General features: G+C 30.6%; 1 protein-coding gene and 1 pseudogene across 3 annotated transcripts; one reads left to right on the plus strand and one right to left on the minus strand.

Annotated features, from left to right (window-relative positions):
* Positions 1-1842: 1842 nt before the first annotated feature.
* LOC148763427 (uncharacterized) lies at positions 1843-21574 on the minus strand. Of its 3 annotated transcripts, none has more exons than XM_088804293.1 (7): positions 21407-21574; positions 20933-21290; positions 19309-19797; positions 19059-19208; positions 18522-18626; positions 17991-18427; positions 1843-2656 (listed from the first exon to the last, which is right to left on the minus strand). In XM_088804293.1, exons 2-7 carry the CDS (start codon positions 21288-21290, stop codon positions 2048-2050), a joined length of 2148 nt encoding a protein of 715 aa, XP_088660419.1. In that variant the 5' UTR covers positions 21407-21574; the 3' UTR covers positions 1843-2047. The 3 variants fall into 3 exon arrangements, with proteins under 3 accessions (XP_088660419.1, XP_088660420.1, XP_088660421.1); XM_088804294.1 differs by lacking the exon at positions 1843-2656 and adding an exon at positions 4752-5310; XM_088804295.1 differs by lacking the exon at positions 1843-2656 and adding an exon at positions 6370-6682.
* LOC148763428 (uncharacterized) lies at positions 6721-7804 on the plus strand (annotated as a pseudogene).
* Positions 21575-24475: the final 2901 nt, after the last annotated feature.

Here is a 24475-nt window from a genome sequence, read left to right on the forward strand (position 1 = left end):
TATATAGGATCATTTTTATAACATTCTTTTAACAATATTCACTAAAGCCATTATATTACATGCGTTCGGATTGCTTTCATCTATATAAATATTTATTTAATTGATTGAATAAATTTTTCAAGAATTGTGTGTTTCAAGCAACTTAAATCCTTCAAGAATTTTTATATAGATATTAATATCAAGTGAACCATATAAATAGTCTGTAGCTACAATCATTAAACATATTTTAATTTTTCATGTATTATTAAACTAATTAAATATAAAAAAATAATTACATCTACTACAAAACAATATCTCTTCATAATTAATAGTAGATCATTTAATAAAATTTTGTGTGCTTTACATCTCACAATCTTATTCTTAGTCACCTATGTATTTCTTTTTGACCATTTAATTTTTTAATTGCACACACCCCAATCGTACGTTTAAGTCTACTGGCCAATTCAGCTAAACTCACTACCATTTTCACTTCCCACACTCCACTTAAAGCCACTCATAAGTTGCATGTATCAAGATTTGGAGTGCAGCTATAAAATAAAAAACAAAAATCGTAAAAGTAATAAAAACTAATTTCAGAGAACAGAAAACAAAGGAAGTGAAGGGGACAATAATAATTGTTTAAAAGTGAAAGGCAGTTGTGTGTAGTGTCAAATGTTTATTGGAGGGTCATTTTTTTTTATTATTTGCAATTTGCAAATGATTTTAGTGAACAAATACGAATTGATCTCAAAAAATAAGTAGAGGCCTTTCACTTTTTCACTAAAATGTGTGATCACTTGGCTAAAGGATCACTTGTCATATTCTGTCAGTAATTCCATCAAAATTCTTTTGAAAATATGAACACTTATTTTCTCGAATTTCATGTAGGATAATTGTGAAATTGAGATGTAAGAAATTAATTATTTTATAAAAAATAAAACATACGTACATCATGAAGTGCTCTCATTTCTCCTTGCAATCTCTTATTACAAAAATTGTGATCTTCACCAATGAAATTTTTCATAAAATTTGAAAATTCATTGCTAAGTCAAATTACTGACGGAATGTCAATGAAAAACTTTGTCGATATTCAATTAGAAATACCCTGGTCAATAAAGATCATTTAGTCGGGATAGGAGAAATCTATCGGTAATTCATCAATAGAACATTTTGTCAGAATATTTGATCAATAAAGAGCTAAATTCATCGGTCTTCCATCTAGTAGGTATGCGATTAAATTCATCAGCAAATTTCATCGATAATTTTTGATGAAATTATTGACAATTCACCGACAATTACATTACAAATTTTTGTAAGTTTCGTCGGTGCTATAATTTATTCCATCGATGTTACCATGATTCCCTCAGTAGAAAATGAGCCAAACCCCGTTGGTAATGCCATCAATATTCTAGTTAAATACAAATTATTTTATTTACGAAATTGAAATTGATTACATAGAAGAGTAAGAAAAAGAAGGAGAGATACATGATATGCCAACAACTAGAGAACTCTAAACCAGAGAGCTTGAAACTAGCAAAAACACGAAAGAATAACTACCAAAAAAGAGAATTTCCCCTAAAGTCCTTTAAGACCATTTAAGTACTCTGATACCATATTGAATTTGAAAAGAAACTTAAATTTTTAAAGATTCAAGAATGGTGAATAGATAAAAAATAAACGAAGAAAAACACAGGGAAAAAGGAAAGGAATATTTTTCTAACAAGCATACCAACAAATAGCTTGGTTTAAATATGAGCACAATTACAAAGGAAATAAACTAGTGGACCCTACACACTTGTCTAGTGTATTTGCGAAATAAAAGAAAATAGGTCGCATTACCATTACAATAATGAGGCAAACCAATTACTAAACAAAAGGAATAAAATAGCATAATAAAAAGAAACAAGTGTATTACACGCTGAAGACAGAAACACAAGAGAAGAGTTACATGCAAAAGGTAGAAACACAAGAGAGAAGTTTCACGCCGTATTGCAAATCAATCTTCCATCTTCAACACAATCACAATTCAACCCCTCCTTTTGGAAAACATAAATATACCTATAGTTAACTAAAGCCATTGCTTCATCTTCCTATCAATGATCCCTGGTCCATAAGTTGAGATTAAAATGCTAACAAGACGTGGAAATTGCAACCACACAAAGAGACCGATTGGTATCCCAGCCAGTAAAACGATCGGAATAGCAATCTCTAATTGGCCCTTTACCATGATAATGACAGTTGAGGAGAAAGCTACCATCATTGCTGCAATAGAAATGAAGAGGGAGGAAAGTCCGATGATCAATTTGTTGGGCAAGGATTTGAGGAAATCACCTGTTGTATATCGTGATGTGAGGATGCCAACGAATATCAACACTGAAGTGGTCGAAGCAAAGAGAGAAATAGAATCCGATATTATGAATATCTTAAAAAGTTTTTTTCTTAAGAGTAATGGAACACCAGTGTCTTGATCAGGGCCCCCAGGAACAGTGAAAAGAGCAGCAAACATAATGGTGATGATAAGAGTGCCAACAACCGTAGAGGTTTGCGCTATATCCTTCATCCATTTCTCCCCTTCTTTCACCAATTCCGCATGGCTTCGGTCAAATGCTTCATAAGGAGTTTCTCTTTCTTTGTTTATATGTTCTTTAAGCATAGGTGGTACAATGTCCTCCACCTCCTGTGTTCATAATTCATAAAACCAATAAAACTTAGATGACATATTTTGTCCTTTTGGGATTGAGAAAGGCTATAGCATAATTTGACTTCAATGAAAAGAAAATAGCTATAAATTAAAGCCAAAATATTTCTCAGGTTTTTTTTTTGTTTTCATGTCTATTTCTTCATCGAACATTACATGCTTGAGTAAATTCTATAATTCATTTGTTCATGCCTTTCTCACGACATTTCATTTTTTTCATAATCTAAAAAATGTAATTTTTTTTATTCATAACCTTTAGAATTTGTTTCAAATATATCTATTTATCAACTTTCTTATAAGTTTATGGACAGAATTTGTTGCATGTATGTTCATCTAAGTGTCACATGCCAAATTTTGTCCATATTTTTCATATTTTAATGATATGTTAACATAGTTTGAAACAAATTTAAGAGATCGTGAATGAAAAAATTGAGCATTTAGATCATAAAAAAAATAAAAAATTATGAAAACATTAGGCAATTTATATGGTAACAACTTAAATTTAGTCATATCATTTTAAAATTTTTCAATAAACTTTAACTTTTATGACTCCATTGTATCATGAACTTCAATTTACGTATTGGAGCTAATACATGCAATAGATTATACTAAGACATATAATTAAATAATTTGTAATAAATTTTAAAAAATTTTAGTAAGACGATCAATTTTAGTCAATTTCATATAATAATTTCAAATTTTCCCTCTACAGTACTAAAACTTGACCATATATGTTTTAGCTAGAGATGTTTATAGATAAGGCACTACAAAAAATCATTGTATTTCCAACAGATTTGCAACGGATTTCCAACAGAATTTAATTAAAATTTTTATCTACTAGTTTCGACAGATTTCCAACGAATTTCTGTTGGAAATTTCTATTGGAAATTCCGTTGGAATTTTGGCTTGTACAAAACACACATGGTATGTTTAATATTTCCAACGGATTTCCAACATAAATTTCTGCTGGAAATTTCCAACAAAAAATTCCGTTGGAAATCTGTTGGAACTTTAAACTTAAAAAAAAAATGGGTGTAATCTTGATAGTTTCCAACGGAATTTTCCTTTGAAAATCCGTTGAAAATTTCATCTTCAGAACACATGTCTAATTGTTAATTATTTCCAATGGATTTTCCACGAAATTTTTCGTTGGAAATTTTCGTTGGAACCCTAAACATTTCCTATGTAATCTTTTACTTTTCCAATGGAATTTCCAACAAAATTTTTCGTTGGAAATTCCGTTAGAAAAGTTAAAGAGTCAATGATGCATTGAAAAAAGTAACTTTCCAAAAAGTAACTTTTGAATGCATCAAAACTTTTATGACTTTTTAAACTTTCCAACAGAATTTTCCGTTGGAAAATTCTGTTGGAAATAATCATAATTTTTCCAATTATAAAATTTAAAATTTTTATAAATTTTTTTAATTATTTTTAAAAAATTAGATATTACTAAAACCAAATACATAGTTATTGAAGTAAAATTTTTTTAAAGTTTAAATATGTTTTCCTTTGAGTAATTTTGTATAATTTTTTTAACTTTAATGAATCATACAATACCAAATTAGGGTAATGTTATATTATTCCAAAATTTTAAAAAATAACTATTTAAAATTTTATATTTTATAAAAAACCATGATAAGATATAAAAATCATATAAAAAATATATATTACATTATTTACGTTTTAATTGTAATTAGCTAATATATGTAAATTAAGATTGAAGTTTTATAATAAACTTATTCATATTTGTGCTTAAAAAATATCATTTTATTATATGAGATATATTAAATAAGGGTCTACATATATATATATATATATATATATTAATATATAATTTATGTAAGATTATAGTAAATTTCATTTAGATGATTATAATTATTAATGTAATAGGATAAAAATCATACATTTTATAAAAATCATATTGATAATTAATTATACAAATTTGGTTAATACATATCAATGTATAACCTATAAGTTGTGATCATTATATATGTATATAAAAAATTTAGTCATATCTGACTATTACTTATATTGAGTAATATTAAAAAAAAAAACTTTTTGAACGAAAATAAAATAAATCTAAAAGTACTGTTATTGTCAAGACTTGAACCTTTGCCCACATGTTAAAAGAGTTAAAATATAACCATTTCTTCCACCAGCCCATACTTAAAACTTATCTCCCAAACTTAGATGGGTATTGAACCAAAATGAATATTAGTTGCCTTTGGCCCAATACGTCGTCGTTCTGCCAAAATTCGGTCCCCTTAACCCTACGTCAAAACGACGTAGTTTTGATCCATAAAACCCTAGCTATAAAGTCACAAATTTCTCCCCAAACCCAACTTTTGAATTGCCATTTTCTCTCTCTACCCACAACGCTCTCCCCTCTCTCTAAAACCTTTGCCCTACTTCCGCGGCGTTTTCGGTGTTATCCCATTACTGGTGGCCTGACTCTGGTTCAGGCGTTGTCTTATTTTAACAGCAATCAGTCTCTCTCCGTCGCCTTTGGCCTCGTCTTCCTGCTGCTATATTCTCCGATTTGAACCTTTGTCGTCATGACCCAAACACTCTTTGAATGAATCTGTCCCCGTCGCCTTAGTCCCCCTGGTGTTGCCTTACTCGTCGTCCGATCCCTTCCACAAATCCAGCCCTAGGGGTTAATTTTGTATACCTTGTTTATTTGATTTTTATCAATATTTGTTTATCAATTGATGCGCTATAGTTATTTTAATGATGTTATTGTGTTTTAATTATTTGATTTAGGGTTACAAGCCTAAACATTTCATTGCTTTAATTTCAGTCAAAGGCTAAAGTCAGCTCTAGAAGCATAAAAGTAGTGTTCGGTTTGCTTCAAAACGAGATTGGGTTTTGGTCTAATTTTGTAGGTGACTAAGATGTATAGATAAGCAATTAAATGTTGGTATTTGAGAACTGACCACCCTTGTTTTAATTATTTGATTTGCTATTACAAGCCTAAACATTTGACATATTTAAATTTTGGTATTTGACATATTATTTGATTTGCATTAAATTTAGTTAAAATTTTTATCAATAATTTATAAACATAAATAAATATGATGTTTATTATATTTTAATGCAATTTGAATCATCTAGCCGACTAGCCTAATATCTTATTAGCCGATTGGGATCAAAAGCAATTAACATATTTTACCTTAAGCCCAAATAAAATTAAGGCCCTAATTATAATTTCCACTTTAAGTCTTATAATATAATGCTTGAATTTATAGCCCAATTTTAAATTTCAAAATAAAATTGTCATAACCGTATGAAATAATAGAAAATTTTGATATTTTTTAAAAATTGTAATAAATTGGAAACTACATGGGTTAATGATATTTAAAAGAAAGGGTAGACATCATGTATATATAATTTCAATTCAAACTTAATGTACAGTCACCAATTTTAAGATGCAGGTGTGAATCTCTAATTAAAGTAATTTAATGTGCAAATAAATATAAACCATCTGCCTAGGTTTTTTGATAATTCATGTATGCAATAATTTATACTATAAGGGCTACTTTGCATCTTATAATGTAATTTTGAATATATTTATACAAAATACATATTGAAATGTAGGGTTTAACAAATTATTTTGTTACCATCAATACAAATTAGTCTTGATAATGATATTCTATGACACTTAGGATTATAGAATGTCGGGAGATTGCTCTTGGATGTACTATCGATTACAGAATGGATTCATTATAGCTGAACTTGTAAATGGAGTTACTGAATTTATTAATTTTACATGTTCGAAGACTACATTTATGTGGAAGAATAAAATTAGATGTCCTTGCACACGATGTAGTAACAACAAGTTCTTAAATAAAGATAAAGTCACAGAACACATACTAAATCGGGGTTTTACTGGGGTTTACACAATTTGTAGTTTACATGGGGAAGATGATGTTGGACAATCATCGAGAAGTAGATCTAGAGTTGAACCATCCCTTAGATTTGAGGAAGATGCTACTTTTCGAGAACCTATATATGAAGATGAAATAGAAAATCCATATACTGGAATGGTTAGGGATGCTATACGTACCGAAGTTGCTTTCAACCATGGTTTTGAAAATGAGTCGAGCTTTGTGGAAGAAGATCCCAATATAAATGCATCTACCTTTTACTCTTTGTTAAGCAATGCAGAGGAACCTTTGTGGGTAGGTTGCACAAAGCACACAATGCTTTCAGTTGTGTTGTAACTTTTAAATGTTAAGGCGGACTACAATTTGAGTGAATCATGTTTTGATTGACTGTTGGAGATAATAAAGAATATGTTGCCATCTGATAAGAAGTTACCTATTGACTTTTATAGGATGAAGAAGAAGGTAGCAAAGCTTGGTTTGAGATATATAAAAATTGATGCTTGCAAGAACAATTGCATGTTATTTTATAAGCGGTTTGCTACATTTGAGCATTGTCAGATATGTGGACATCCTCAGTATAAACAGAGGAATTTAAGTGTGAGAAGGTAGAAGAAAATTCCTTACAAGATTTTACGTTACTTGCCACTTATACCGAGGCTTCAAAGGCTTTATATGTCCTGCTAAACATATGACGTGGCATGCGCAACACCAAAGTGATGATGGACTCCTTAGACACCCTATTGATGGTGAAGCTTGGCAACACTTTAACCGCAAACATGAATTCTTTGCAATGGAACCTCGAAATGTAAGACTCTGGTTATGTGCTGACGGTTTCAACCCTTTTGGATAGATTGCCAACCCTTATTCTGTTTGGCCAATAATGCTTTGTGTGTATAATTTACCCCCATGGATGTGTATGAAACAACAATATATATTTCTTAACATGGTTATTTCAGGTAAAAAAAGTCCAAGTCAAAATATAAATGTGTTCTTGAGGCCTTTGATAGATGAGTTGACTTTATTATGGAGAGAAGGTGTTATGACCTATGATGCATATAGGAAACAAAATTTTCAGTTGAGGGCAGCATTATTATGGACAATTAATGATTTTCCTGCTTATGGTATGTTGTCAGGGTGGAGTACACATGGACGATTATCATGTCCATATTGCATGGAACATTCTAAATCTTTCATATTGGAACATGGTAGGAAACCTTGTTTCTTTGATTGTCATCGGTAATTTTTGCCAGCCAATCATCCTTTTAGAAGGCAGAGAGACAAATTTATTAAAAAAAGAGTTGAACATGACTTACCATTTCCTCAATTATCAGGCGAAGAAATATTGACACGTTTGAATTCGCTTCCTCATCTCCCATTCGGAACAAAATGTGATGAGTGAAAGAGTTCAGGATATGGTGTTTTTTATAATTGGGTGAAGAAGAGTATATTTTGGACTCTGCCTTATTGGCATACGCTTCTTATTCGTCACAATTTAGATGTTATGCATATTGAACATAATTTTTTTGAGAATATACTCAACATAGTGATGGATGTTAAAAGAAGGACAAAGGACAACGTAAAATCACGACAAGATTTAAAGGTGTATTGCAAGCGGCCAGAATTGGAATTGGTGGAAAATCATGAAAAACTGTACAAGCCTAAGGCTGCGTACACATTAAATAAGGAGGAAATAAGAAATGTATGTGCTTGGGTTAAACAATTGAGATTACCATATGGTTTTGCGTCGAACATTTCTCGGTGTGTTAATGAGATTGATGGCAAATTTTATGGAATGAAAAGTTATGATTGTCATGTTTTTATACAACGATTGCTCCCAATTGTATTCCGTGATATGCTGCCTCAAACAATTTGGGATGCAATTACTGAGATATCTCAATTTTTTAGGGATTTGTGTGCAACTGAAATACCTATTGATCATATGGAAATGTTGCAAGGAAAAATATGTGAAACTATATGCAAACTAGAGAAGATATTTCCTCCAGGTTTCTTTGACTCTATGGAGCATTTGCCGATTCATTTACCTTACGAGGCCAAGGTTGGTGGACTCGTCCAGTATTGATGGATGTATCCATTTAAGAGGTAAAATAATTGTTATTTGTTTTCATATATTTCTTTTGAAGAGTTTAAAGTACATTATAAGATTGATGAATATTGTGGTTGTTAGGTTTTTGCAACAGTTGAAGAAGAAAGTAAAAAATCGTGCCTCTGTTGAAAGATCTTGAAATGCCCCGTACTTTGATATGGTGACAAATAAAGCTTATCAGATGTGAATTAAGGTATAATAAGGTATTTTGGGAACTAAGGTGTCAAACCCTGTTCTATAAAATAATTACGACGTCATTTACATGCTCAATAGAATGTTTGCATATTTAGGAAGTTTGAGGAATCGTTAAAAGACGATATCGCCCCTAATGGTACCATTAAGTCAATTAAACCTCGAACTAGTTCAAATAAGAATTTTAAGGTGAAATTAAGAGTTTCAAAATTTAGGGATGACTCAAAATGGTACTTTAGAGTTCGAGGATCAATTTGGAGTCAAACTGGAATTTTCACTATCCAGGGGTAAAATGGTCATTTTACAATTTGAGGACAAAATGAGAATTTTAGAAAAGATTTTCTTAGCCCCATTTGACATGTTTGAGTATGATATGAGTATTGAAGTACAATTGGAAGATTTAACAGTGAAAAATATGAGTTTTCGGTATTTTTAGAGTATAAGGGCAAAATGGTAATTTTACCACTCAAAATTGAAAATTTAATTTTTGAAAGGATTTTGATCAAATTTAATTATTTGGAGTGTGAAATGAGTATGAGGAGTGAAAATTATGCATTATGGAAAATTTTCAATTTTTGGGGCAAAAGGTAATTTTTGAAAAGTTTAGGGGCAAAAGTGTAATTTTGAAAATTTGCTCCACCAAAACTTTAGAAAAATCTGAAAATTTTACTTAAGACTTGGATAAGTCAAAGGGAATGCATGGTGAAAAAAGTAGGACAAGTGGATGGGTAAAAAAAAAATGAATTAATAAAATATTCAAAATATGAATAAAATAATATTATTTCATTAAACTAATAAAAAGGCATAACAAAATCAGCCCATAACCCATTCTTCTTCTTCAACATTCGGCCAAGCAAGAAAAAAGAGAGAGAAAGGAGAAAATAAAACCCTAGCCAAGAAATTTAAAGGGAAAATTGGTGGAAATTCAAAAATCAAGTGAAAAAAAAAGGTAACATTTCTTAAATTTGTTTTGTGCTTTATCTTTCCCATGCATTTTCCATCATTTTTCATGGTTGAATCATGTGATTTGAGGATGATTTCAATTCTGGTCATATGGGTTTAGAGAGAGAAAGTTGTTAGATAAATTTGATTTTGAGCTATGTTAGTGTTTAGTGTTAGTTTAGCATATTTATGAGTAAAACAACAAGAAAAATATTTATTTTCTCCCTGAATTTCTCTAGGCCGAATCTAGCCAATGGTATGTGAGGATGAGGTTGACTTTATTTTAAGAGAATTTGGTGGAAAAATGATGAATTATGAGGTTGAAAATTAAATGGGAATTTTCGATGCAATAAATTGAAATTTTTACCCACTAAGGGTAAAAGCGTAATTTATAGTCCGGACTAATAAGTTGGACCAAATTCACAGTCATTGAGGTATTGTGGATATAATTGGATAATTGAAATTGAAATAGATGGAATTGGAGTTGAATTGGGGATTTTAGGAATTTACACCGTGTATAGGCAAGTTAGGTCGGACACTGCAATTAAGCGATTGTCCAGACATTTCAAACCCTATCTAGTGCATACGCATGGATAAGAGCCTGAAATAATTTATGATAAATTGACACAATTTATTGAATTTTGTGTCATGGATTATGGATAGGTGGTGAGTCAATTGTTTCGGTTAAGAGATTACACCCGAGGGCGGACGATAGGAGTATTTCTACTCCTAATATTGTGAGTAACCTTATCATCATTTTAATTATCTAAAGTATAATTTTAATCGATTTTGGTGGAATTTTATGAAAATGAGTTTAAATGGTTAATTTTTGGTTTTACAAATAAAATATGTTTAAATAAAATGATTTTATAAATTGTCTTGAAACGAAATAACGATTTTGAAAAATAGAGTAATTGGAGACCATTGGTATGTTGTAGATTTATGATTTTAATAAATGGCTTATGATAATATTTGCATTAATGGCTGAATTGGTATTTATGTTGAAATATATGAAATGTGTATTTAGCCTTGATAGGTTGTGAATTACAATAATTTTCATGTCATGCTAGAATGAATTTTATTGTATGGTGGGTTATTTAACTAGCCACTGCAGTAGGCGAGTTTTCGTGGACCAGCCTATTAGAGGGGCACGGTAAACCCCGTTATATCTTACCTCAGTATGAGAGGCGCGGGTGGATAACTCCTGAGGCTAACAGTTTTAGAGTTCAGTTCACGCCGAACCACCTCGTGATGATGAACTCCGCTAACGCCAAGGAACGGCTATATGTTTCAAAATAAAAATATGATTTATGCGAAATGTGAATTTTTTTAACAGCCTTGGCGGACTCGGTTGGGATAACCCTCAATCAAGGTATCCCTGATAACTGAGTATGATAACGATTTCGGCACGAGCCAAAGTTTTAAGAAGTTCATAAGCCATACTGATTACTTGATTTAAATAAATTGATTTCATTTGGTTGAAATAAGTCGATAAATGATAAATTACTGTTTAATAAAATGTTTTTATAGTCTCCTTTTACTCGCCTTTAGATATTTTAAATGATATTTGTTTACTCACTGAGATTATAAAATCTCACCACCCTCATTTCCACCCATTTCAGACTCAGAATAGTCGGTAGATAGCTCATTTCATCGAGGGTTACAATTGGACTGGCATCCTCAAAATATGTAGGTTTATCTCTCTGGATGCTTTTAGTCGTTCGTGGGTCCACGTGTCACTGTAAATTTAATTTTATACTTTGATTATCTGTATTACAATATATATGAATTTATTTTACTTTTACGCTGTAAAAATTATTTATGCAGTGTTCTTAAAATATTGTTTTATGAGAAAATTGAATATTTTATTCAATATTTTTATTTTATACTAATAGTCATAATTTCATTTTAAACGAATGTTTTAGACATCCAAAATTATTTTTGATTATGAAATATGTGTTTTCCACTTGCATTCTACATTTTTAACTGATTTTGAGATTTTTGGGAAAAATGACTAAAATGCCCTTGTGAGACAAAATTTTCGTTTTATCTGTTTTAAGTTAAAAATAGTTCAAAATCCTTTAGACCATAATATTTGGCAATAGTTACTCACCGGGGAAAACGAGAAACTAATATTAAGCCTTGCGGGGTTCAGGATGGCATTCCGAGATATAAGTGCCCATTGGGACACCGCGGCGGTTGTCACGGGCTCGAAGGGAGTTCCGGGTCATGACAGATCTATATGTGAGGCTTATGTTATCGAGGAAGTTTCCTCATTCTGCTCATGGTATTTTGAATCTGCTGTGAGAACAAGAGTAAATAGAGTGCCACGTAATGATGATGGGGGAGAGGTGGACTTTATGGGTCGTCTTTCAATTTTCACTCACCCGAGGCGAGCTTTTGGCCCATCAGATAAATCTCGATTTTTAGATGAGGATGAGTTTTATGCTACTGAGTTATATGTTTTAATGAATTGTGAAGAGATGCTCCCATATATAAAGTAAGTACCATTACTTTTTTAACTTGTTAATACCCTATAATAAGATTGAAATTAATCACATAGTCGTGGATATTATGATAGGATATTTGATGAAATTGTGAAGGGAGATGTTGTGGGAATTTCGAAAGACGAATTGGAGAAAGTACGTGATGCGAGATTCGTTAAATGGTTTAAAAATTAAGTAAGTTTCCTTAACATACAAGTGAACTTTTAATTAATCATTGACGAATAAATTATGTAATTTATTATTTTATTCTCTTGTATTTCATGTTCGTAGGTTGCAAAGCATAATGAGGAAATAGAACAACGTATAATTGAAATCTCTTATGGTCCCAGATGTATGATAAGGTGTTACAGTGGATATTTTGTAAATGGTTTCAAGTTTCACACCTTAGATTAAGGCCAAAATCGTAAGACAATGAATTGTGGGGTTTTCATAAAAGGGAGTTTTTACAATGATCATGGGCGTGACTTTTATGGCATCTTAGTGGATATAATCGAGTTGGAGTATTTTGGTATAGGAAACAGAGTTGTTCTTTTCAAATGTCATTAGTTTGATACTGAAAAAGGAAAAAAGGTAGATCGATTGCATGGTCTTGTTGATGTGAATTACAACTCAATACTGGACAGTAATGAACCATTTGTTTTAGCTGCCCAAGCTCACCAAGTTTATTATAGTAGTTATCCATCAAGAAGAAGAGATCGACGTGATTGGTGGGTAGTATTTAAGACAAAAGCTAGAAGTAGATTTCAAATTCCTATTAGTGGTGATAGAGAAAATGAAAGTGATTTGAATGAAGGAGTATACCAAGAAGATGTGTCTAATTCAATTATTAGTACTCAATCAGAAAAAGTTGATTTAACAGAGTTAGCGAGTGGTGATTATGAAGAGGTTAATCTATCAATTGAGGATGAAGAAGATGATATCGATAAAGATGAAGATGAAGAAGATGACATGGAAGGAGAAGATAATGAAGATGATGATGAAGATGAAGATCATGTGGAGCACGACGATTGTGAAACTTATAATGATGATAGTGATAATAATGCAGAACATGAGTTTGATTATTCAAGAAGTGAATGATGATGGTAGGCACGTAAGATATTGGATTCATATTTTCTTTTGACGGTAGTGTTTAACTTTAATTTTATAATATTACAGTATTTTGACATGATGTAAAATTATAACGTTTGAGTTAAAATCAATATATAAGTGTTGAAATTAGTTAATATATAATTGCTGCTTTGCTTCTAATAATTAAGAATTAACAAGTGTCATTGCTGTGAATTGATGTTTTTTATTCTGTTATAATAATAATCATATTAATAATAATTGCTAATGGGATTTTAATAATACAATATTGCAGGAACGATGGTTAAAGGAAAGCAATCAAAATCGAGACCTAGGTCTTCATATGCATCGGCAAGTATGGCTGTGCCTACAAGTTCCCAAGCGTGTGATGATATATCCATTCCACAACAGGTGCAGCAAGAGAATAATGATGCGCCATTTGAGACACAGTCTTTGTACGATGCATTTGCAGAGCAAGTAGAAAATGAGACATCTACACTTGATATTACAAGATCCCCATCTATTGATTTAGGTGGAAATGCAAATGGGACATCATCAAGATCAAGAAGTAGGGGACCCAGTGTAGGATTACAGACTCTTGTAGATCCATCGGGCATATTATGTATAACTCCTATTAGGGATAGGTATGTTATCTTGTTAAACTTGTTATATTTTTCAAAGAAATTTTTAATTTTTTTAATTTTAATATATACAATTATTTGAAATATTTTACAAGCACTTTTTCGAGAGAGGGGTCACATCTACAATAACAAGGATCATCAAAAATCACTTTCATGGTCCATGGTCAACATGGAGGAAAGTCCCTAATGATATCAAAGACTTAATGTTTAGAAACTTTCAGGTACTATGTTTGTTATTTATTGATTACGCGTTTTCTTTTCCATTAATTTGTATAACTTTGTTAGATTATTGTGTTACATTATGTTGTAGGAAAAATGTGTTTGGTCTGCACATCAAGATGTTTTAGTTCGACGCATATGGGAAAAAATTTATTCCGATCGATTAAGAGACATGCTTTCAGAAGAAAGGCATAAAGCAATGACTGAAGCCAAAACTAACAACATTACAGAATGTAGAGGCATGTCGAGGGAATGGATCACAAATGAAATATGGGACACCCTGATCGATACAGTATGGGGTACAGAAGAGTGGCAAAACAAATCACGAAAAGCAAGGCAAAATCGTTTAACGCCAAAAGAAGGAAACATTCCAAAGCACACTGGCGGTTCAGTTCCATTTATTGTTCATGCAAAAAGGATGGTATGAATTAATGTTACTCAGAATTAATATGTATGTTTTCCCATCAATTTCATTTAAATTGTAAGTTTAGTAGTTGGATTTCGGTTTTGCTTTACATGTTATATTTATCAGGATATATATATATATATATATATATATATATCGATTATAAATGACTAAATATAATTGTTAATAAATTCAGGCAATTGAGCTGAAATGAGATGTTACCTTCTTGGAAGTGTTCAACCGTACTCATAAGCGCTCATGGGGTCATGGTGATTTTATTGATAACAAGTCCAAGTCTACGAGTGTAAGTAAAAATTCATTAATTTTTATTGTTTCTTGTAAGTTGATGTTCTACTTCAATATTAATCATTAATTATGGTTTTTATGTAGGAAATGTATAATTCTGTACTATCGCAGAAGTATGGCAATGATTCATCTTCTCAGCCAGAATTCGATCTGCATGCTTGGATTGAAGCAATTGGAGGGAAGGAGACTACACGCACTCACGTGTATGGGTTTGGCACCGTGTCCATGCTACAACTTTACTTACTGGAACACAATCCAATGTAGCAACATCTGAGTCTACGTGTGGCCCTATCAACTCAAACTTTAATAGTCCCGCAAATGCATTGGAAGAAAAAGTGAAAAATCTTGCACAAAACTTGAATAAGATACGTGAGGAAATACGTGAAGAAATGAGAAATGTGATGGCGGAAGGCATGAGTGAATTTATGGCACATATGGAAACCATGTTCATGAGTAATGCGCGTTCAACCTTTAGCGATGAGGGACCTTCAAGACTTGACAGGTAAGAAAAAAAAATTCCCTCACATGATGTATAATTTTCAGTGCAAACACTTGGATACTTTTTTATTTAGTTATGTTTAATATTCATATGTATCAAACTATTTTATATATTGTGTGTTAAGGATAATTTCTAATTAGATGTTAGGACTTGAATCTCAATTTTGTAATTTGTATTTCTTTTATATATTTTACAGTTCGAATGCGGAATTAAATTTAGTATTGGAATGAAAACTGATAATTTTTTCTGAAAATTTATTATAAAAATAATAGATCAAAATATTTTCAACGGAAAATTCTGTTGGAAAATGCTAAATGTTTTTCTGTTGGAAATAAGATTTCCAACGGAAATTTCCGTTAGAAATTTTCATTTTCCAATGAAAAAAATTCCTACTGATTTTTCCATTGGAAATGGGATTTCCAACAAGAATTGTTCATACTGTTTTTTCCGTTGGAAATAGGCTTTCCAACAGATTCAAAAAAAAAAAAAGTAAAATTTCAAATTTTCAACGAATTTCCAACGGAAAGTATTACCCACAAGGTTTGTACTGACGGAATTTCTAACGAAATTTTTCGTTAGAAATCCATTAGAAATAAACATTTCAAACTGAAAACGGCCTATTTCCAACGAAAAATTCCGTTGGAAATAACCAAATTTTTTGTAGTGAGGTACCTCCTAATTTTGTTAATTTTGTTTTATCCAAATCTAGGCTAGATTAAAATTAATATTTAATACATAAACTCATTAGTTTAGGCTTTGTTTGATAAATACGGTTACTTTTTGCTTTTTATTATTTGTCTTTGATTTTCTATTTATTTTTATTTTTTACTTTTTTTTCTTTATTCATTTTTTTGAAAAAAAAGCAAAAAATAAAATAAAAAAATCAACCAAAGGAAACTTTAGTTACGAACGAATCATATGTACTAATTTTAATACAAAATGAACCAAGAGGAAACCCAAATTGATATTCAAAGAAAAATTGGCTTTGAGAAATAAAATTTTCAAAATGCTTTACTTGCCTAAAGCTTTTGTTTGGAGATATGTTAAGAAATCAAATTTGGACAAAAATGTCGAAGAATTTTATTCTGCTAATATCTATTTTTTGAACTCAAACATTAAATGAAAAATATTTCTTCATACTTCTACATAGCCGAAATAGGAATTAAGAAGTTACGTCTTATTCTTGGAAGCTAGTGATAAAAAAAAATCAGAAAAAATTGTCATCGTTACTAAACGGAACCTAAAACGATAAAAAGAGGAGTGCGACATGGCTGTCAGATTTGGCCTTAGATAGCTCGACCGTTGCCAACAAAGCCAAATCGATTGTGTGCACTCGGTTGAAGGAGTTATGAAAATTAAGAGTAAGAGAAAAAAAAAGAAAAATGTAATAATTTTTATTATAAGTTCTATTTTCAATATTCCATTTTTTATTCTTTTATTATTTCTTACTAAAAATAAAATTAAATAGACAGATAAGGTCAGATTAATTCTTTCTAATTTTCTCTTTTTTTTTCTTATTTCTTTAGAGATATATATATATATATATATATATGAATACTTCAAAAAAACTATAATTTGAGACATTTTCATATTATATGTTTATTAAAAATATCGCTTGTAATATAGGATTGAATTATCATTTTTAAATAATATTAGGTGATTTAATTTTTAAAAGTTAAATATCTTATAAAAGCTAATTGTTCAATCTATTTGCATTATTTGTCCTGTCAAATTATTTCTTTCCTTTTTTTCGTAAAGATCAAAAAAGGTAAAAAAAAATTTTTCCTTCCTTTCCCTAGATGAAGGATTTAAAAAGTAGTTATAATTCTCAAAAGCACATTTTTAAAAATCATTGAAGTATTATTTTCAATAATTTATGTAACATTTTTAGTAATTATTTATCATTTTACCTGTAAAGTTTTGGTTGCATGCATATTAAATAGCTTTAAAACTCACAAGTGAAATATAAGTATTTCATCAATCAGCAAAAAAAAAAAAAAAAAACAGTTATTGGTGTTGTTTTTAATTTATATTTTCAAATATTATTCTATTAAGATGTTTATCTTCTCTTAATTCGAAGAAAAGCAAAGATAAGTATAGAAAGAAATGAAAGCGAGAAAGATGCAAAACAGTGATTTTTTCAGCACGAGATAAGAACTAATTTGGAGCAAATCCGAATTTGTGTGTGTGTTGGAGAATTTTGAAAGTGTAAGCTTCAATGTATTGGTGTTAATTAAGAGACTCCAAATTTGTGTGTATGTTCTATTTTTATTTATGATTTTTTAAATTTATTCAAAATTTATTTCTAACGTGTATGTCTATTTAGTTTCAAGAGATAATATTATTATTATTATTATTATTATTTTAAGACATGTTAATAGATAGATATATTTGAAACAAATTCAAAAAATTACATATAAAATAATCAAATTATTTAAGATATAAATAGAAATGAACACAAACTCATGGTGCAATTTACTCGGAGACTTGACTATTCTTCAAAGACATAGTTGAAGAATTATAAAGGAGAGAGAGAGATGCTGACCTTGAACCATTGTAGTTCTCTCTGCATTTGCAGAGCTGCTCCTGAGAGTTGTTGAAGCTTAACCTGAGATTGGAGTGATAGTTGGCCTGCCGAATGTAACATATTATTGTTGTTCCTATCAGCGTAAGGAAGAAAGAGATACTTGGTAGTATCAAGCCCATATATGAGGCTAAACACTTTTTCTTGTCGATGTGCAACTGCAATATGGAATATGCTTCTTCCCTCCTGGTCCAACAACATCAATAAATCTATATTAGTTTTGATGATTTCGACAATAAACTCCGTCAGCCCCCGCTGAGCAGCGTTGAGCACTGCTTGATGCACTGAACTTTGATCAAATTGTACAGCATCAGAAGCAGCTATCGTCCGAGACATCAAAAGCAGAAGCTCCTGGGCATAGACATGGGTCACCTTTAAATCATATATTTGCTTGATTCCTACAATAACAGAAAAATTTCTTTATTATCAGAAAACCAAATGTTGTCAAGGAATGAAGTGTATTGTAATTCAAAGTCATGAAGTAGAAAATACCTTGCGTCATAAAATTTTTCATTTTCTTTTGATCATGTGGTTCGTAAATATTTATATGAACATCGTCTTCACTAGACAAAGGTTTGGGTTCTTTTACCTTTAAACCTGCAATAACAATGACATACTGTTATTAAATTATATTATAATGTATTATACATACATCACTATTTTTTTAAGTGCAAACTTATTTATTCTTTAAACGTATTTTACGTTGTCTTTTTTTTTTGTGTTTAGTGTTTTTTTTTTGTTTTTTTCTTTAATTTGTAGATTTAATTAGTTGAAACTTGTAATTTTTTTATTTTTGTTTTATTTTTAATTATATTGGCATATTGATCAGTATGGATAAGAAAATTATATGAATAATTATAGTTACTTCTTTCTAGAATTAAAATTATGGGATGGGAAAAGAAAAGAATAAATAATAATTTTTGACTTATTTATTAATTTTTTGTGAAATATAATTTTTAAAAAGATATCTTAATTATTAAAGACATTGGATTGAAAATTAATTTGATGAGAGAGAGAAATGATACTTACAGGAATAGATCCAGCGTTGCCAAAATGAGAGCCCACTGCTGCTACGGAATGCAGAAGGTTGACACGATAATACTGAAACAGCATTCATTCCAAATCTGCCTTTAGCAAATGCTAACTCTGGACGACGATAAAGTAGATCCAAGGCAACATCTGGTGAAGTGATGATATAGAAAAAAAATTATACCCCATGACAAGATGTAATAAACAAAGAATTGATTGAGTGTTTACAACCTATATATCTCACTCTTACCAAACCATTTGTTACTAACACAGTCGCAGACGAAAAATGCTGCCTGAGTTTCGTTTTCTGGTGAGAATAGAAATTCTCGTGAAGTCATGTTGTATAGATAGTGAGTCATATCTTTATGGCCTATACAACATGCAGAATTAAGTGGAATATTTCCTCCGCCATCTGGAAAAGTGAGTAATTCCCTGTTCTTTCTGATCAAGCTTTGGGCAATCTTGGTGTTTCCAGACATGGCGGCATGGTGAAGAACTGTGCGACCACAGCGATCTTGCATTTTGAGGTGTTCCTCTGACATTGTGTTTAAAAATTGGTCAATTATAGTCAATTGACCTTTGAAGATTGCGAAATGAAAGGCCGTGAAACCGGAGTCACTAATTACGGTATTGGCTAAATGCGTGTGGGACGTCAAAACACTCTTTGTGGATTCCAAAGCACGTTCCTTAATAGCCTTGAGGAGCCTCAAAATATGAGTGCGATCAATCAATCTGGCCACTGCCACCGCACAACTCTGTTAATTAATAGAGTAGTATGCTAAAGACTGGTAATTTATTAGGTTGAACAAGTTTAGATTTTATTATAATGACTCCAACATATTCCTGTCTAATATAGTTTGACTCTGTAATCCGTATATGACCAGTTATAATTTGTTTGAATAAGTTAATTCACACATTTCAACATATACATTTAACAAGAAAATTTTAGGACTATTATCAATGTAATATAAACTCAAAAGACATTCACGCGTTGAAGTCAAATGGGAAATTCTTATTTTTTTAATATTTTTTGTTTAAAATCTAAATCTTGAAGATTGAAATCTATAAAAAAATATTTTTTTATATTTTAAATCAAAAGTAAATAACTTTTAAAAAAGCTCAAAATAAAATAAATTAAAAAAAGTTTTTAATAACAAGTAGAATTAAGCTTATAAACAATATATTAATCATATCGTACAATACGTATCACGTATTATATTATATAGTTTCTATATAAATTTAATAAATAAAATATAATTATATCGATATATATCGTTTTTTATTAATATTATAATATATATTGATTATAACATATTGATAACTATGTCATATATAGACCATTAAAGCTTTATTATTATTATTTAATATGTCTTAAAAATAATTATTTTTTAAAAAATAACTCATTCTTTATTTTTAAATATCATGTTATTTTTTAAACATTTTAACACTCTAACAACAACTTTTTTACAATAATACCCAATACTAAAAAAAAATCTTAAATCGCACACTTATCACAACAGTCTGCCCAACACTTTTCAACGTACTTTTTTCAACTCAACAACAATGTTAAATTAGGCCTAAGTATGGTATAATTCGACAACTGTTGGTAGAAATTATTCTAAAATTTAAATTATCTTTTCTTTATACAAACTGTTGCTCTCTTATTAGCTTTTGATCAACAAAAACGCAGAAAACCATTCTTTGCCACATGTCACTTGGATCCTTTTTGTTCTGATTTGTTTTCTTATATTTTATTAACGAAGTAAATAAGGTTTGAAAATGATGAAAATCACGAAGGGAAGATAAAATGAAAATGGAAGTTGAACTATATATATATTGTAAAAAGACAAGGAGGGAGAGAGAGAGATCGAGACCTGGTGTCTGTGGTGCATCTTGGTTTACCTGGGGTGCTTGTTGGGGCAGAGGTAATTGGCACACTTGGGCCAAAGTGTTCCAAGCATCTTTAGCTGTTTTCATGTTTCTAATATAAGAAAGCATGATCGGATCACATGAAATTTGAATAGCATGCAAAGCAGCCACATTCCTTTTACTCCAACCCTTGAATTTAGCCTCATCTTCCTGTTGAGGAGGTTCTGAGGTTTGTTCCACAACGTCCCACAGATCTCTGACCCACAAATAGTTTTGTACGCAAGCTTTCCAGTTTTCATAATTAGATGCTCCGTTAAGAACTTGAGCAACAATTGCACTGGAACAAACATTATTGGCCTCCATCTGTCAAAAAAAAAACCAAAATTAAATTTGATTCCCAAGTTAGCTAATTCGCACCTGATAATAAGTACAAATATGTGGAATTTCCTATAATGAAGTTATAAAAATACTCAACTTACCGGTATAAGTAAAACGAATCTTCTTCCTCAGTTCTTCAGTCCTAACCAAGCTAATGGCGATGGCCGGTAGGCATAGTTTAGAAGTGAAAAGAAAAGAAAGGGAGTGAAGGGGACAATAATAATAGTTTAGAAGTGAAAGGTAGATGTGTGTAGTGTCAAATTTTTTTATTTTCTGCAATTTGCAAAAGGTTTTAGTAAACAAATACTAAATGATCTTAAAAATAATAAGTGGAGGCCTTTCACTTTTTCACTAAAATGTGTGATCACGTGGCTAAAGGTCATCGGTGTGTGAAAAGAATCTTAAGTGGGGCATCAATATTGATTTATGACACAAGACATTTATGGCAGGTGTAATGTGGCAGTGTGTGAGCCAACCACCTATTCTTTACTTTGTTTGGGCTTTATGACATCTCACCAAGTAATATGACAAATCACCTATCCTTTATTTTAAGACCTTGACCTAATTATTTTCATAGTCAATGTTAGATAGAGAATATGAATTGTATATTTTAATATTTTTTTTAAAGGCATGTGATTTCTTTTCATAAAAACCTGTACGTTTCTTTGAAGGCAAAGATAGTCAAGTTGCCTGTATATTTTAATATTGGTTGCAAGAAATCTTGGCATTGCTGGTATTTTCCTTTGAGACAATAAATTAGTCGTTGGAAAAAAAATGATTATGGCCAACATGTTTTGACTAAAAAATCAATATAATATGAGTATAATATGATTAGCCAGCTAAGAGTGGAAGTGATGAGATAACACTGATTAATTACTATACCTATATGTAATGGAACTAGAGTCCCTAGCTAGAATCTTTTGTTTTTGCTCATAGACATGCTAGTATTTAGGGAAAACAGATCTCTCAACCTACCTTAGTGATTTTTTTTATGAAAAACGTTAACCGATATCTAGTGGGATTTTGCTCTAGTTAAGGTGATATTTAGAGAAAAAAATATTCATATACTCTTTTCTCTTTTTTTTGAATGCTTTATTCATCATTCATGTCAATTTTTTTTTGGAAAGGTAAAATTATATTAGTGATAAACAACAATAAACTAAAAGGATTAACGATAAGCTTATTAGCTTATTAATTACATGAGGTAACTGTAAGAAGAAAAAGAAAAAACCTCAAAAGATACGAATACTAAAGTTCGGGATGTCTAGTCGTTAAGGGCGTAATCGCTCTTGCTTTAGATTTTAGGGGGAGTTTTACAAATCTTTATTAAGTAAATTTTACCCACAATTTTGTCAGATTGTTAGCTTTACATTTGATCTATGTTTTGAAAAGACAAAGTCGAAGGAACAAAATTGCTTAAACAAATGTTTAAAATAAGATTTAATCAGTAGAAAATCCCCTAAATACCTAGAAAGGATTTGGTTAAGTGTTTTGGCATGAAAGAGCTCTTCAAAACAATTTAATTTTCACAAATATGTTGTAAGGATTGACCCCCTGTGAAATACTTCATACTTTGATATGGTGATAAATAAAGTTGATCGAATGCAAATTGAGATCAATTAAAATATTTAGAAGTGATAAAAGACGAAAGGAGTAGTTTAGAATAAAATATTTCGTAAGTGAGAAAATGATAATAAAATAATAATAATTTTATCGAAAGAGAATTTGTGAGATAAAAGGCGATTTGGAAGTCAAGTGAGGCATAATAAAGTATTTTGGGTACCAAGGAGACAAGATAAAATTTTTAGAATAAAATAATATTTTATTAATGAAATAATATTAAAATATTAATATTTAGCCTTATGTCGAAATCAGTCATGAAGAAGGATCATATGGTTGATCCAATTGGGGGAGAAGATGACAAGCCCGACTCTATAAAATATTTGTCATGACATACATGTGATGGATAGCATGTTTGCATGCTAGGAAAGTCCCGAAAAATTTACAAAAGTCGGTATTGTACCTAGAGGTATAATAAAGTTGATTTAAGCCTCGAACTAGATCAAATAGAGAATTTACGATGAAATTAAGAATTTAAAATCTCAGAATGGTTTAATATGGTGATTTGGAGTTCGATGATCAATTTGGAGTCAAATCGGAATTTTCGCTATCTAGGGGCAAAATGGTCATTTGCCACCTGGAGACAAAATGGAAATTTTAGAAAAGATTTTTTTTGGCCCCATTTGACTTATTGGAGTATAATTTGACTTATTAGAGTAAGATTTGAGGTTTAGAAGTGAAAATTTTAATTTCGGTATAATTTGGAGAAAAAGGGTAAAATGGTAATTTTGCCACTCAATGGGCAAAATTGTAATTTTCCACCACCAGGATATTTTTCCAGCACATGGTCTTCCTTTATCCTCATTTTGACCATTGACTAATTGTGTGGTGAAGATAAAAAGGATTAAAATTTTAAAATTTTAAAAATAGATCAATAAGAAAATGACATGTGTCATACCTTTATTATTTTATTGTTTCTTATTAAAAAGGCATAAAATCAGCCCATTTTCTTCATATGGCCAGCCAAGCAAGGAAGAGAGAGAAAGAGAGGAAGAACAAAGGGAAAAACAAGAAAACCTAGGTGGAAAATTCAAAGAAAAAGTGAAGAAATCAAGGAAACAAGCTAGGTAAGTTAGAATTTCTTTAGTTCTCCTTGATACCTAACTTACCCATGCTTTTATTCTTGATTTCCATGGTTGAATATTGAGTTATTATGATGAATTCAATTCTGAAAAATGGGTTAGGAGAGAGAAAGTTGTTAGATTAATTTGATTTTAAGTTATGTTAGTGTTTTAAGTTAGTTTAGCATATTTAGAAACAAAACAACAAGAAAATAATTTATTTTCTCCCACAACCATTAATGGCCCAATTTATCATGTGTTGAGTGAGGATAAATTTGATTTTCATTTTAGGAGAATTGGTTAAGAAATGATGAATTATGAGCCTAGAAAAATAATGAAAATTTTCAGAGCAAAAATACGATTTTTACCCACTAGGGGTATTTTCGTAATTTGCTATCGAGACTGATAAATTGAATCTCATTCACAGTCATTAAGGTAATTTAGGTATAATTGGAGTGTAGAAAGTGAGAATAATTGATTTGGAGTTAA

Source organism: Theobroma cacao, chromosome 3 (genome assembly GCF_053813885.1).
Source record: "Theobroma cacao isolate CCN51 chromosome 3, ASM5381388v1, whole genome shotgun sequence".
In the NCBI taxonomy this organism is placed as follows: Eukaryota; Viridiplantae; Streptophyta; class Magnoliopsida; order Malvales; family Malvaceae; genus Theobroma; species Theobroma cacao.